The sequence below is a fragment of the Gopherus flavomarginatus genome, chromosome 10 (genome assembly GCF_025201925.1).
Source record: "Gopherus flavomarginatus isolate rGopFla2 chromosome 10, rGopFla2.mat.asm, whole genome shotgun sequence".
Classification (NCBI taxonomy): domain Eukaryota; kingdom Metazoa; phylum Chordata; order Testudines; family Testudinidae; genus Gopherus; species Gopherus flavomarginatus.
The window spans coordinates 22,142,852-22,159,404 of record NC_066626.1 but is presented as its reverse complement, the minus strand read 5'-3'; the positions used below and the strand labels follow the sequence as shown (position 1 = coordinate 22,159,404).

General features: G+C 39.7%; 1 protein-coding gene across 3 annotated transcripts in view; it reads left to right on the top strand.

Moving 5' to 3' along the window:
• Positions 1 to 16,553, top strand: part of BMPR2 (bone morphogenetic protein receptor type 2) — a 188,987-nt gene that overhangs the window by 99,186 nt on the left and 73,248 nt on the right. For all 3 annotated transcript variants that reach the window (XM_050969572.1, XM_050969570.1, XM_050969569.1), the window contains 2 exons: positions 7,459 to 7,632; positions 10,556 to 10,735. In XM_050969572.1, coding sequence (XP_050825529.1) covers positions 7,459 to 7,632; positions 10,556 to 10,735 — 354 coding nt within the window. The remainder of the gene's footprint in view (positions 1 to 7,458; positions 7,633 to 10,555; positions 10,736 to 16,553) is intronic.

The following is a 16,553-nucleotide window of genomic DNA, read 5'->3' as shown; positions in this document are numbered from 1 at the left end:
TGTATTATAGGTGAGGCTGGTAGGACTGCCAGTTAGTCAGGTTGTCCATTTCCCATTATAAGACCCTATTTTCAGTTGCTTATAACATTGCCAAACTTTAACTTTTTGAGCTGAAATTTTCCGTGATGGTTGTCTGCCTTGGGCTGGATTTTTTTTTTTAAAAACAAACATCAGTTCAGCTGTTTCCAAGACAAGGTTAGTGAAAATATGTTGTTTTCCCCATATTAAAAAAAATATTTGAGAGGTTCTAAGAGCCCCGTTCATCAGAGAAGAGACTTCAAATTTGGCAAGGGGCGTTGGCTTTTGTGTCAGGGATATAACATTTGCTTTCCCCATGACAATCTGCTCCAATTTGACTGACTTCTAAACTTTTGAAAAATTGCAGTTCACACATTCAGTAAAGACTAATAAAACATTATCAGCTAAATTCTCTGACAATTCTGTCCACACTCTGTACGCTCCAGCCTAGGCCCGAGCAGGACTTCCCCTGCAGTTGTAACTCTGGGCTGCTGTGAGCATTCCAGGCCCCTGTACTGAGGGCAGAGAGCCTGTGTTTCCTGTGCTCTTAAAGCCCTCCCTCCCTCCCTCCCCCCCCAAGCTACATGAAGGAGGAAGCTGTCTAATTCAAATGCACATGGGACAAGAGCCAGACCCGTAGGGGGAGGGAGAGTAGATTGAGACAAGGAGCTGAAAAGGAGAGACTGGAACTGGCTGGGAAAGGGGATGAGCTTGGGAGCTCAAAGTAGGAAATGGAGCCTAGGAGTCAGTATGTGAGAGGGAGACTGAGGTTGGATGTGGAGCCAAGGGCTGGTTCAGCAAGACTTCTGGGACTGGGAGCTAGGTACAGAGACTGGGACTGGTTGGGCATGGAAACTGGAAGACCGAGGAAGAGACTGGGACTAGATGAGCCAGGAGACTGGCAGCTGGAGGGAGGAGACTGGGATTGGCTGGGAAAAGAGACTGGAACTGGGAGGTGTTGGGTGGGGGTGAGGGATTGAGATTGGATTAGAAGCTGGGGAGATATTAGGACTGGCTGGATAAAGAGACAGACTGAGAACCAATGTGGTAGAGGGAAAGAGATGAGATGTAGAGGGGGAGACAGATCTGACGAGCTGGAGCATGGAGGAGGTTTGGGACAAGGAGCCATAGAGGGAGGTTAACTGGTGAGCCTGGAGAGGTAACGTGGATGGTGAACCTGTGTGAGGGTGGAGCAGGTGGAGGTTAGGATGATGGGGAGAATCATGAGCCAAGAGGAGAGCAATTGGGACTGGCTCAGCAAGGAGACTGGAATGGAGAGTCTGAGGGAGTGAGATTAAGATTGGGATGGGGAGTTTAGAGGAACGAGACTACGACTTGCAGGGCACGGACTAGGACTGGAAATGAGAAGCTTGAGAAGTGGAGATGAGGACTGGCTGAGTGTGGGCAATGGGACTGGGATGAGACGCTAGGTTGGGGAAGAGATGGAACTGGGACAGGAACAGTTTGGAAGATGAGGTAGAAGGGGATCAAGCTTGGGGGGAAATGGGCAGAAGACACTGTGCCCACTAGACACACTTCCCTGCAGAGCCTAGAATGGGCCCAAGAAAATTTCCTGAGTCTCACTATTCTGCTGTTGTCAGCAGATATCTGTGAAGCCTCCTGGCAAAGTATCCTATCCCCCTCTACTGCTGGCCTACATAGAGGATGACAGCCTCCTACTACTGTCAGTTACTCAGCTTAAGTCTGCGTGGTGTATCTAAAGGTTCTCACCCTGCTGATGATCCATGTGGTTGTCAGTACAATATAACATGATGGATTTTCTGTATTTTCAATTTTTTTTTAAACCTAGAGCATTATACACAAAAATAACCTAATGCTAAAAAGAACATTATTAAGGTTCCCATGTCAAGCCCTTAAATTAGGAAATGCCAAAATTTAAGGCTGCCTGTGCAATGTTAACTTGGTCCTCTTGTGTATATGCATTATGATACAATCTTTCGTTATATTTTCATATCCTACTTTTTCCCACAGGACCTGTTTCCCATACAGTGCACAGGGTTGACCTGATCTTGGGGTGAATCAGGGTCTTGTAGGTGGTCACTAATAGTGTATTCCTCATTTTCTGGTGCTTGATGTGACTGGGTGCCGGGGAAGGGCCACAATGAGAGTGCCACCCACAGGGTAGATTGTAAGAAATAGGACAGACAATCCCCAAATCTGGTGGTTTGCTGTACAATTAGATTCACCAAACCCATAATGAAACAGCATCTGCAGTACCACACTGATTAATCAGAAGTGAAAACCCTTTAGGTATGCCAGCCGTTGGCTCTCATCCAGGCAACACAATCTAATATAGTGAGAGGTTATTGAAAACTCATTTCACTTTGTGAGGTTCTTTCTAATCGTAAAGGATCAGACGCACATCCCTGGGTCAATATGAATCTCAGATCTTACCCAAATATCATGCTGCCAGTCAATCCTTAGTAAACTAACTAAAGATTTATTAAGAAAAGAAAAGAGTTATAAGAACATAAGAATGGCCTTACTGGGTCAGACCAAAGGTCCATCTAGCCCAGTATCCTGTCTTCCGACATTGGTCAGTGCCAGGTGTCCCAGAGGGAATGAACAGAATAGGTAATCATCAAGTTATCCATCCCCTGTTGCTCATTCCTAGCTTCTGGCAAACAGAGGCTAGGGACACCATTCCTGCCCATCCTGGCTAAAAGCCACCGATGGACCTATTCTCCATTAATTTATTTAGTTCTTTTTTGAACTGTTATGGTCTTAGCCTTCACAACACCTTCTGGCAAAGAATTCCACAGGTTGACTGTGTATTGTGTGAAGAAATACTTCCTTTTATTTGTTTTAAACCTGCTGCCTATTAATTTCATTTGGTGACCCCTAATTCTTGTGTTATGAGAAATAGTAAACAACACTTCCTTATCTACTTTCTCTACACCGATTATGATTTTATAAACCTCAATCATATCTCCCCTTAGCTGTCTCTTTTCCAAGCTGGAAAGTCCCAATCTTATTAATCTCTCCTCATACAGAAGCCATTCCATACCCGTAATCATTTTTGTTACCCTTTTCTGAACCTTTTCCAATTCATCTTTTTTTAAGATGCGGTGACCACATCTGCACACAGTATTCAAGATGTGTGATAAATGGTTAATAGATCATATACATAAATATGATTGCAACTTCTTATATCAGGTTTGTAGCAGTGACGGAATAGATTGCTGGCTTGTAAAGTCTCTCTGGTAACTTCCAAACGATTGGAAGGTTCTCAGTCCATAGTTCAAGATTCTCCTTTTAGTTGTAAATCCACAGTCCAGAGAATTAGAGAAGGGAAGAGGCAAAATGGAGATGCCTCAGGTGTCTTTTTATATCCTTTGCCCTATGCATGGAAATTTACTAACCCAAGATGGAGTCCGGAGTCACATGAGCATATGGCATGGTCCTACATATTTTGCTGAATTACAGGAGGTGGGCATTGGCTCCTTGGTGTGTGAGGAATCCTCAGGAAGAGCTATCTGGATGGAATGAGTTTCTTCAATGGCTCATTGTAAGAGTGAAGTGTCCTTGGTAGACCATCAACACATAGAATTTACATTAGGGCTAGATAGCTCTTTGAGGGGTGTCACCCAGGAATACAACACAGGTTTAAGAGGCAAGTACATAGCCGATATTCATAACTTCAGATAGAAAGATGATACATGCATAAACAAAATAATCATATTTAGCAAATAACTTTTCCATTGACACTTTACATGACATTCTTTGTACAGGATTTGTTGGAATTGTATAACAGTGGTATCAACAATGATACAAATGGTCATCTTTCATATATATAGCATCACACTTGACTTGAGACACAGGGGTCTTATTTGCTGAAGTGCAGAGCAGTCCCAGATGCAGCTGACATCAGTGGGAACTATGCTTTGAACATAAAGTGCTATATAATGCTAAATCCTCTGAAAATGTAATCCAAGGTGTCTCATATTGAACACCTAAAATTAGTGTATACTCTGACCCTAATCTCTCTGTGCTTCAGTTCCCCATCTGTAAAATGGGGATAATATCTCACCTCCAATGTTCCCTCTAATTTTTTGCATCCATGTGTGGAATTAATTTTGTGATGTGCACCAATATGGAGGTAATGAGTGGCGGGGTTGGGGCCGAGAATTTGGAGTGTGGAAGGGGGTTCAGGGCTGCGGCAGAGGGTTGGGGTGTGTGGGGGAGTAAGGGCTCGGGTTGGGGGTGTGGACTCTTGGGTGGGGCTAGGGATGAGGGGTTTCGGGTGCGGGGGTCTCAGGGCTAGAGTAGAGGGTTAGGGTGTGGAGGGGTGAGGGCTCTGGCTGGGAGTTGGGCTGGGGATGAGGGGTTTCAGGTGCGGGGGTCTCAGGACTAGCGTAGAGAGTTAGGGTGTGGAGGAGTGAGGGCTCTGGCTGGGGATAGGGCTGGGGATGAGGAGTTTGGGGTGCCAGGAAAAGGCTCAGGGCTAGGATAGAAGGTTGAGATGTGGAAGGATGAGGGCTCTGGGGTGGGGCTGGAGATGAGGGATTTGGGGTGCAGGAGGGGGCTTAGGGCTAGGGTAGAGGATTGGGATGTGGAGGGATGAGGGCTCAGGTGGGGCTGCGGGCTCTGGCGTGGGGCCAAGGATGAGGAGTTTGGGGTGCAGGCTGCCCCAGAGCTGTGGCGGGGAGAGAGGACTCCCTCGAGCCCTCTCTTGCAGCAGCATCAGCCCTGGGCCGAGAGAGAGGTGCCTCTCCTTGCCTGTGTGGTCCTTGATAGCTGCGCAGCTTAGATGGAACTTAGCTCACCTCACAGGGTGCTATGGAAATAAATAAATTAATGTTTGTGAAGCACTCGGATACTATAGTGATGAGCACCATAAGAAAGCCAGTGAAGAAAATAATTCTTCATAATAGAGTTTGAATAAGATGCAGTAAATAAGATCTGGGGTCACACGGTGAACAATGAGCAGAGAACAAACATTGAGTAGCTGCTCATTAAGTGAGCATCATCCATCAGGAGCAGGAGGGCAGGAGTTCTGTTTAAATAGTATGTTTTGTAATTAAAGATTGTGTAATAATACATATGCAGAAGGGGGTCAATTTAATGTTGCACAGATAGCCTTCAAACAGACATTTCTGAACCTTTGAGTACTTGATTTTGCAGCCTTATTGTTGATATTGCAACTTTAATGTTGTTTTTGTGTGTAATGTAATATTTATAGATACCACAGTGTTGCTGGGATTAATTGTTTATAGGCTAGTTTGCTTAGCAGTCTACCTTTATATGGGGTTCTCAGGATAAGGAATATCTTGAGTTTTTGAGCCCTTAGTGCCTATTTATGGTTTTATAATTAAGAGTAGTTTACTTCCAGTTTTGGAAATTTTATGTAATCTTATTGCTACCAAACAGTTATAAACAATTTTGAGTTGGTTATAATATGGGAATGTTATTGCAGTATTAATCAGATTCTCATAAAGACATGCGTCTTTGTGGGCCAGCAAAATAAATGCATTTAATAATTTTACAATTTTATGTTCTACAATTTAATGATTTTTTTTAAAGTTCAGAGTTAATTATCCCAAAAGGTCACTTGTCTATTAAACATTGCATCCTGTTGGTAGTAATCATTTCCTGGAATTGAAGGAGCTAAGATTACAGCTGCTTACATGTAGATGTTCAGTGCAAATTCTTCACAGGAAATTTTTAGCTACGGAGCATAGTGTAGACCAGTATCATGGTAGTGTGCTTGAATTCATGCGTCCACATTCCCGTGCGTCAACTTTAGTGTGTCCTTTTCACAAAATCACTTTCAAGGAAAAGTATGTTGGTGTTGTAAAAAGTGTTTCGTTCAACTAATGTAGATACTTCGCACTTGCTGACTTTCAACTGAGGTCCTCTTTAAAGATGTTTGTTGTTATGTTACTAATGAAAGTATAATATAGGCTTAGTATCATGAACTATATCTTTATGAAAATGATGATGATATGCATAGAAAAAAGTACAAAAATCCTGTGGATGAAAGCTTTGAATTCCTAGATATCCAAATATTTTTGAAGTTTGTTGATCTTTTAATATTAATGCTAAAAGGAATATATATATTCAGAGAAGGCTAATGATAATTATCTAAGATTAAGAGATAATTTGGCATAGGATCAAGGTATTCATTTTCATCCTCTTTTACTGGATTTTTAAAATATCCTACTGTGATTCCCACAGGGGAGGATTGTGCATGTGCTGCTGCTCCTGTCAGCGTTTGTTTTCCCAGAAGCATTGGACAGGATCCTATCATTTTCACTCTACTGTAATGCTCTTTCTTGGCACTCTTTGCTAAATGTAGTGTGCAGAGGCAGCAATAGGTGTGATACTGGGGAGAAGATAGTAGTCCCAATGGATTAGATTTGTGGAAGAGCGGAGACAAAAAGAAAATGGAATGGGCTATTCCATAGGTGGCACGTGATTCTTTCATTTGGGGTGACTGGGCATGAGCCTTGGAAGCTCCCTAAAAATGTGGGTGGGGGCACTGGTGCCTGGACCATGACCCCAGCTCCCACTTCACCCTTGCTCAGCCTCCTCCCTCCCAAAGCCCCTCCCGTGCTCTGCCTCAAGGCCCTGCTCCTGCTTGGCCTCATATCCTGAGGCCCTACCCTCACTTTACCTCTTCTTGCCCCTGCTCCCCCAAGGCAGAGAGGAGTGGGCGGCAGGCGGCAGGGAGCCTCACGGGGAAATGGTGAAGCAAGGGCGGAGCCTCGGGGCAGAGTGATGGCAGGTCAATGGTCTGGGTGCCAGTGGTCTCCCACTTATCACGAGCCTCCCTTTGGAGGTGGCAGGCCAGCACGCCTCCAAAGGGAGGCACACTGCATTTGGCATTTCTTGACTATGTGGGAAGGCTTAGCCTCCCAAAGCCTCCTGTGCCCGCCGCCCATGGGTGATGAATACACAATATTGGACTGGACTGATAGTCCAGTGGGAGCCCATCAGCGTTCAGCTTGATTTAGCTTCTGATGCCAAAAGGATCTGGAAGTAATTAAATGATAATACACTTAGCCCTGGCAAAAGGTTGTGCACCATGTCGCTACCGAGCAATCATAACAGGTAGGCTGGAGAAGCCTCCCAACTGATGCACACTGTGCGTTGGAATAATTTGTATTCCATACCTGTAAAGTTTCAGAAATCTACATTTTTTTTAATGCACTTAGTAATGTTTTTCTTTTGTTGTCATCATTTTAACCTTGGGGTAGACCTTAGCTTTGTCTGTGACTGTGGAATTACAGGTTAAAGGATAGATGTTCATATGCCAAGAACAAAATAGTCTTGAATGTTGGCTTTTGAAAGACCTAAATCACCCTTTCTATGCAAGACCTAGTGGGCTGATTATGATGTATGCATATATGCAGACATTTTAATAAAAAATTGATTACAATCTAGACATTGATTTTCCTGTTTTCTTTTCTTCTCAAGCTACCCAGAGTGAGGAGCGGTTGTGTGCATTTAAGGACCCATATCAACAGGACCATGGAATCAGTGAGAATCGAATCTCTCAGGAGAATGGCACAATTTTATGTGTGAAAGGCACCTCCTGCTATGGACTTTGGGAAAAAACACGAGAAGGAGACATACATCTTGTAAAACAAGGTAAGTAACAGTTAAGCTTTGCTAATCCTTTTGTGTAGAAGTAACCCATTGATATGAAGGCTTTAAATTGCGAGGGTTGTTTTGCTAAACAATTAGATAAATCTTGTTTTTCTTCTTCTGAAACTTATTGTATAGTAGTTTATTAGGTATGAACAGAAAGTTCCTTTTGAAAAAAAGAAAAGTGCTTTGAAAGACTAATAGGTACATTTTCAGTGCATAATTCAAGGCAAATTAGGCATAAAACACCTTATTACCCTGCATGTCAAGATTAAAGCTGCTTTCCTGGGTGAATTGTACATTTCGTAAGTAGGCAATATGTCTGATAGGGAGTAAACGTCTCATTAATCAGAGATGTTCATTTTACATTAACTGTATGTGTTTGATTATGAAGAACTCTATACATGAATATAATAAATGTCACAAAATTATAATTTTCTCAAAAATACTTCCACTAATCAACCAATCTTGCTCACTCGAGAATTGGTATTTAGTGATCAAGGATGTTAAGAGGGTCATAGCTACAGTAAAAGTCATATTTACTCTGATCAAATGCCATTTAATCCAGGAGTAGAACTTTTAGCCATTTCTAAGTCATTTTTCAGCAGAGACTGATAATCACATCAGATAACCACACTATAGTAGTTTAATGAAGTGTGTAAATATCACTGGGAACCAGGTAAAAACACCATGTATGTTTTTCTGGTAACATAACTCAAACTGTGTTCCCAGTCTCCAGAGCTGAAAGGTTAGAACATGTAATTTAATCTTTCACTTAGATTATCTCTGTTTCTCTTTAATCAGTAGTTAGAGGTAACTGAATGGTACTTTAATCCATTCTGAATGTAGAAAATGTTCTTTTCCACAAAATTTTTAATATACTTAGAGAAAATGATTGGGGCTTGATCCAATGCTGGCAACATAGTTGCAGATTACAATCATTTGCATGATAGGGCAACTATGCTTTGGGGTCTTCACCTCAAGGATATTTACTCTTTTGTCCTCTAGAGTTTCTACCAGGGAGAACAGTTTTAAATTGTGGCCAGCGTATCCAGGGCAACATTGGGTTACTGTAGATCTCCTGGAATGGGTGATGATTGTGGGTGGCTCATGCTATTGAATGGCCTTCTCCAGGGAGACTTTCCATTGCAAGGGGGCTCTGTGCAGTGGATTAATCCAGTCGAAGGTAGCATAACAGAGGGATGATTTGAGCACTTCATATTTAAAGACACAGTGTGAAGTGTCCCAGTCAGTTACTCTTTATTATTTTAATCAGGTTTTTTTATATATTGGGGTGGGGGATTAATTAGTGGTAGAGGTTGGATAAGGGATAATGGCAGGAATAGGGCAGTTAGTAAACCTAAAAATAAGAGCATAGGAAAAGGAATTAAGGAGAAGAAGATTGGGAACAGTGGTGAAGGGAAAGTGATGGGGAACATTGCAATAAATTATTAGAGCTGTTGAAGAAGACACAGCTACATTTGGAAGGGCTTTCAAACTAAAGAAACTTTTTCTTGTAGTGCCGGTGGAACTCAGAGTGCGGTAATGTGGTCAGAGCAGCAAGCCAGGAGGATAATCTAACGGCAGCATTTTAAATGGATTCGATGAGACAAGTTTGCTTTAATGAATACCAGAGAGGAAGAACTTGCATTTGTCAAGATACAAGATAAGAATAGACAGAATTTTATAGATATTACATAGAATAATCTGCAGGATTTAGACATGGCCTGACTTTATGACTTTAAAGAGAGGGTCAGGACAAAGATGACATCCAGATTGTGGGCCCAAGTGACTTAAAGGATAGTACTGTTGCCCGTGGTGTCAGAAATGTAGGAAAAAGGGAGGATCTGCGGGGGAAGGATCAAGTGCTCTGTTTTGGCCATGTTTAGTTTAGGGTGACAGCTGGATACCTGTGAGGAGGTGTCAGAAAGATAGGTAAAGATGTGGGTTTTGATGAATGGGAGAACAGGTGAATTTGTGTGTCATTAATCTGAAGGTGGTAGCTCAGTGGTTCTCAAACTTTTGTACTGGTAACCCCTTTCATACAGCAAACCCCTGAGTGCGACCCCCCCCCCCCTATAAAATTAAAACCACTTTTTTATATATTTAACATTGTTTTAAATGCTGGAGGCAAGCAGGGTTTGGGGTGGAAGCTGACGGCTCTTGACCCCCCATGTAATAACCTCATGACCCCCTGAGGGGTCCAGACCCCCAGTTTGAGAACCCCTGTGGTAGCTGAAGTCTTGCAAGCATATAAGATTAATCTACTCTTCTGTGGAAGGAAAAAAAGAAGAGGTCCAAGGATTTAGCCATATAGGAATCCCACTGAAAGTTAGTCTGGGGGATAAGAAGGATCCACCAAATGAAACAGTGAAAATATGATTAGAGAGGGTAGGAGAAGAGCTAGAAGAGGGGGGATGGAGTTACAAAAGTTGAGTGAGGACAAGATTTCAAGGAGAAGTGCATGTTCGAAGGTGTCAAAGGCATAGATCTAAGAGAGGAAGATGGAGTACTGGCCCTGAAATCTGGCCAGAAAGAGATCACTGGAGATTTTGGGTAGAGCAGTTTCAATGACGCATAGAGGGTGTATGCTAGATTTGGAGAGTGTCTAGGATGGAACTGCAGAAGAGGAGTTCCAGATTACAGTTGTAGATGGCACATAGGAGGTATTTGGTGATGAAGGGAGGAAGAGAGCCTGGGTGATTAGTTTTACGAGTGAGGGGAGCCCAAGGATGTTTGTTTTAAGATGGAGGAGACTAAAGTAGGCTTATACTGGAACAAGAGAAGCCTGATGAGAATGAGAGGTTGAGAAGGAAAAAATAGTTAATTATATTTATTAATTATATTTAGTATATAAAAATGTAAACACTGGTGCAAAATCAATTTTGGTACCATTTGGTACCATTTCACTTCCTTCCTTTTGCAGGATGCTGGTCTCACATAGGAGACCTACAGGAGTGTCAGTATGAGGAGTGTATAGTAACAACCACCCCTTCCTTGATTCAGAATGGAACGTATCGCTTCTGCTGCTGCAGCACTGACTTGTGTAATGTCAACTTCACTGAAAACTTTCCTCCTCCTGACCCAACGGATACACCACTTTTCAGTAAGTCAAAACTCCCTAGATGTACATGATTTCATGGTTCAAGTGTAATTAATTTGAGAGAGACTTTTTTTTCATGCTACTATGGAGTATTGGTAGAAACCTAAAGCTATACTGTGCTGCTTTTGTTGTTTGTTAAATTAAAGCACATTGGCACTTCACTGCTGTTTTTATTCTTTCATAGAGGTCATACATTATCTTACTTTGTACTTTCAAATCATTTCAGTTCTGTACACACTGGGATTGGAACTATGCAATCTCTGTAAGAACTTTCAAATATGGCTGTTACTTAAAGAATTCTAGCATAGTTTTTTTGCCTCTTGCGGTCAGGGATTATTTTCCGGTGCATGCAAGCCAAATGGTACCTTAGACTGTCCCCTTGGGTTGTCTGTCATGGGGTTATTTGTCAAAAAGACACTGTCCATTCTGATCAGGGAAACCATGCTAGAATCCCATTAGCAACAATTATATATAAATATGGTTATAACGAGCACCCTTCTGAACCCACTGTGAAAAGGGCATTTTAGATTCTGTATGCAGTGTATTGTAAAGTTGTACACAGTAGTGCCCAAACACTTAAAGCACAGTATGGTTTGGTTAGAATATATGGGACCAAAATGTGTTCCTTGATCATTGTACAGTCTTGGATTTTGTAGGGCTGTAGTAAAGTTCAGGAACGTGATTAAAACACATTCAGAATCTACATAGCAATACTGGACTACCTTGATAAGCATATTGGAGTGCTACAGAGTTGTAAACAGACTGCCCAACATAATAACTTTATACAATGAAGAGACCATATCTTATAGCATAAGTCAGGGGTTGGCAACCTTTCAGAAGTGGTGTGCCGAGTCTTCATTTATTCACTCTAATTTAAGGTTTCTCATGCCAGTAATACATGTTAATGTTTTTAAAAGGTCTCTTTCTAGAAGTCTATAATATATAACTAAACTATTGTTGTATGTAAAGTAAATAAGATTTTTAAAATGTTTAAGAAGCTTCATTTAAAATTAAATTAAAATGCAGAGCCCCCAGACCGGTGGCCAGGACGTGAGCAGTGTGAGTGCCACTGAAGCTCAGCTCACGTGCCGTCTTCAGCACGCATGCCATAGGTTGCCTACCCCGGCATAAGTAATAGTAGGAAGACACAGCTAAAACCAAAAGAGATGCTGCTTTGATTAAGGTTTAGATAACAGTACTGCCAGTAATCTCCAGAAATCTGAACTGATAAACTTTCATTGCCTTCACTTTGACAGAAAAGAGTGAGAATTAAAATAAGAGAAGATTTCTGTGCAAGATGAGTTTCCTCACTGGAATCTTCACAAGATGTTCTAATCTCTGTTTGGTTTTTAATTGTGTAATTTGTGACTATCAGCAGTTCTTGCCTGTAATACGTTCTTCCCACCACCCAACTTCATAGTGTCAGAGAACAGAGAAGAAAGAGGGGGCTGTAAGAGAGCAATTTGTAATAATCCATGTCATGATTGCTATGCCAAGATCTTTTTGTCCTGTCAGCAAATTGAAATAGAAGGGCCTTGAGGTAGCTAGTGTCATTCCCAGGGACCTGATGTGACAGGAAATCTGGAGCTAATTTTGTTGAATCACTCCTCAACAAAAAGAGGTAGAAAATTCCTGCAGTTTTAATGGCTTAATCCATACTTCAGTACAACCTTCTTCACTGACCATAGAATGCTCTTGTAAATCAGGCATTTTGTGAATGTGGTGTTATGGATTATTCATATCTACATAAAATTAATGGTCTACCTCTGGAAAATGGCTACTTTTTTACAAGACTTTTTCATTGTTTACATCTGATTCTTAGTTTAGCCTAAAACTTCTTCCTGTATGGCATTGAAATTCTGTTAGGAATTCTACATGGATCTGGCATATTAGATAGCAATATTTAAGCTTTTACAAAGAGAAAATTTATAAATTACATAACTCAAATGCTGAAGATTGCCTATATGTCTGGTAAATGTGAGAAAATTTACTGTTTTTTCTCACGTTTATGACACACACAGGCAATCATCAGCGTTTGTGTTACGTAATATAGATAAGGTGATCCAACCCCGTTTTCCTTGGATGCTGCTAAAATCAGAAATATATATTTTTTTCACTTCTCAATACATAATAAAATAGAACTATTTACAAGAAGATAGCTTAGAAAGTAGTGCCAACATTTCAAAAAGTAATCCTTATCCAGATTATTTTAGTTCTAGTGTAAAACACAACAAAATGTAAACACCTAATAGATGTAGTTGGAAAGTTTAAGTAATGTGAAAGATGGAGATTCATTTTGGAAACCTCACATTGCAAGATAGCGAGTCTTTTTTTTTTTTTTTTTTTTAGACCAACCTGCTTTCATTTAAAATAGCTGATGCATGAAGGCTTCATACAAGACTTAGTTGCTACATATAATCATTCTCTCTTGATTTCTAGCATATGGTACAATTGTGACAGTCTCCATGGCACAGGATCAAACGTGCAGTAACTCATTTATGCCAGAGCTGGGCAGGGAACAATTTTTCTGTCTTGAGAAATCTTTTTGAATTTTGAATTTTCCCATCCCAAATTTGGAGAGAGAATCAAAAATTTTCATGAACAGACAATTAAAAAAAAAGTTGGTTCTGATCAATGAAAACATTTGTTTTGATAATTTCAGAAGTTTTCTGTTTCAGTTTTTAAAAATTTTTTTACTATAATTGGCTTACATTTTAAAATTAGTCATTTCCAAATATAAAAGGTAGTTTTTTTTTTAAAAGGGTCATTTTGAGAATTTTGAATTTTTTTTCAAAGAAGTTTCAAAACAAGAAATTTGTCAAAACTGAAATTTTCTTACGAGCAGATTTAGTTTAGACAGTTGGCATTTTCTGATGGAAGGATGTTTAGTTGAAAAATTTCCAACTAGCTCTTCTTACACCCTGATCCAGTAAAACATTTAAACTTGTGGTTAACTTTAAGTATGTAAATAGTTCCACTGAAGTCAAAAACTGCTTAATTTTCTCGAGAGATTGGGGTCTTACATACATTTATAACATTCTGTTCAGGGCAATGAGAGGTAACTATAGATATTCTTTTGGTGTAACTTTTCCTTTCATGCACAACAGAACATGCACAAATAGAACTTTGTTTCATATGACATTTTTCGTACTCATGATATTCCAACGCACTATAAAAAAAAAGAGTTGGGCATTAATAAGTGTCTATGTAGGTAGTCATTAAGGGCATGATATATCCAAGTTTTCAAAAGTGGCCTCTGATTCCTGGAATGCCAAATATAAATTTGAAAAGTAGGTTGATTATTAATTAAGAGAATCTGAAAACATTATAGACTTAAACAATTTAAAAGCTAATCAGTTTAGAAAAGTGGGTTAATAATGCTTATAGGTACTGTACTGCCAGTGAGACAGCCAATTTTATGATTTAACAGTTGTTTATTTTGCTTTTAAATTTTTTATATTCCGCCTGTAGCTGTGTGTGAAAGACGTGCACAAACTGACTATAGGGTAGTCAAATACACAAAATAAAAAAAACCTGAAAAAATTGAGAAACTTTATTTTTCTTTGATCTTTTTCAGTTACATTAATTTTTGGTCTTACAAATAAAAATAGTAGGTCAAAATTTTCAACAGAAGGGGAGATTCTATATTTAAGGTTTTTAATTAAAAACTATTAAACATCTAAAAAAGTAGTTCTAAAATTTGACATACACAAAAGTTAGATATTCAGAGTTATTCTTCCCACATAAACTGTACAAATAGCCGTTGGTTAAGTGTAATATTTTGTTTAACTTTAATTATTTTATGCCTTTATGTTAAAACAAAATTTTAATATTTTCACAAAGACACAGTTAAAATGTTATTTTTCATCGAAGTTAGAATATACATTTGTTCTGGTAATGAGTCCAAAAAAACTTAGTCCCATCATTTTTTGAAAGAAACTTTTATAAAGAATGAAAAATGAGATGTAGAATAGAATGGTCCCTTTTAAGATAGTATGGGAGAGATCAAACCTTTTCTGCATGGTACACAGCATTTTCAAATAAAATTTTGTATACTCTGTGGGATGTAGTGCACTATATATTGCTGTATCCTGCCAGTATAAAGCATCCAAAACTAGGGATGTGTCCTTCAGATGCTAAGGGTGCAAGAAGAGTGAGGAATGACATTTATGCGAAGCCTGAAGATTTATAGCTACTTTATATTGTTTTGAGTTATAGAACTGTATAATGTCTTTTTAAAAAAATCTACACTTTTTTGGAAAACATTTTAGTTCATGCTCTGATAAGTCAGACTTAATCAGATGGATTTTCTGTACCAAAAAAGGTAATAAAAAATAATGATGGATAGGAGGACAAAGTTTGACCTTTTGATTAAAGGTTTCTAGCGGTCTGGGATTGATTCCTGGGTTCTGCCAAAGATTTCCTGTGTGATCTTGGGCAAGTCACTTAATCTCTCTGGGTCTCAATTCTATATTTGTAAAATGAGCATAATATTTCCCTTTCTCACTGAGTATTGTGAGAACAAATTATTTACTATCCGAGTCCCTTATATACTATGATGTTTGAGTGCATATAAGTACCTGTATAAATAGAATAAGATTGTATCCTTGATCATAAATATATAATCATTAAAATTTTAAAATTACTAAAGTCAATATTAAGGTTGTAAAAGCAGCAAAGAATCCTGTGGCACCTTATAGACTAACAGACGTTTTGGAGCATGAGCTTTCGTGGGTCAATACCCACTTCCTCATGCATCTGAGGAAGTGGGTATTCACCCACGAAAGCTCATGCTCCAAAACGTCTGTTAGTCTATAAGGTGCCACAGGATTCTTTGCTGCTTTTACAGATCCAGACTAACACGGCTACCCTCTGAATATTAAGGTTGTGTTTTGTAACACGTTGTGTTGGGTATATGATATATTTCTAGTGTAGGGAAACTGTTGATTTTTGTTCTTTTCATAATAAATGTCTACTTCAATTATTAGAGGATTTGGAAGGTTGTTTAAAACAATAGCATAAGGTATTATTTATGTAAAAGTATTGACTAACTCCCACAGCAAAACAAGTAGGTGTTTCTCTGTTTTGGATTGCTGAGTTAATGGTTTAACATTCCAGAGGTGCATCATGACCTTCCTTTGCTTAGTGTCCTTACCACTAAAGTAAAACATTATTTGTGTAAGGAGCGCATACGAGCTTGTGAAAACTTCCTTGAGAAAGCTACACATTTTTTATTTTTATAAAGCGAATAGCTGGGTCAGGTTACTGAAGGTGGCATCCTGCTGCTGCTCCTATTGTATGCAGTGCAGTTGTAGCTGTGTCGGTCCCAGGATACTAGAGAAGTAAGGTAGGTGGAGTAATATCTATTATTTGACCAGCTTCTGTGGGTGAGAGAGACAAGCTTCCAAGACTTGAAGAGCTCTGTGTGGTTCAAAAGCTTGTCTCTCTCACCCACAGAAGTTGGTCCAGTAAAAGATATTGTTGCTCCTATTGAAAGTTTAGAATTAGATCATTTCAGTTGCCTTAATCCTGCTCCCTCTCGCTTCTTATCTTGAACTGTTTTTCTTGAGAGTAACATTTGATACTGGCTCCTCAAAATTGACACTCCTTTTTATTTCAGTTTTTCAGCAAATGGAGAGCCTGAGCAATTACATTCTCAGGTGATACTAGGTGGAGCACTTCTTTCTATTTTGGCAGTGTTCTGTCTACTCAAAGACCGTGATTTGTCAATAACTGTGCTTCCTTATTTGAATTTTTTTCCTTGCCCATCCTCATAAACGGGCATGATTCAAAGTAAAGCTACAGACTGCTGAAAAATAGT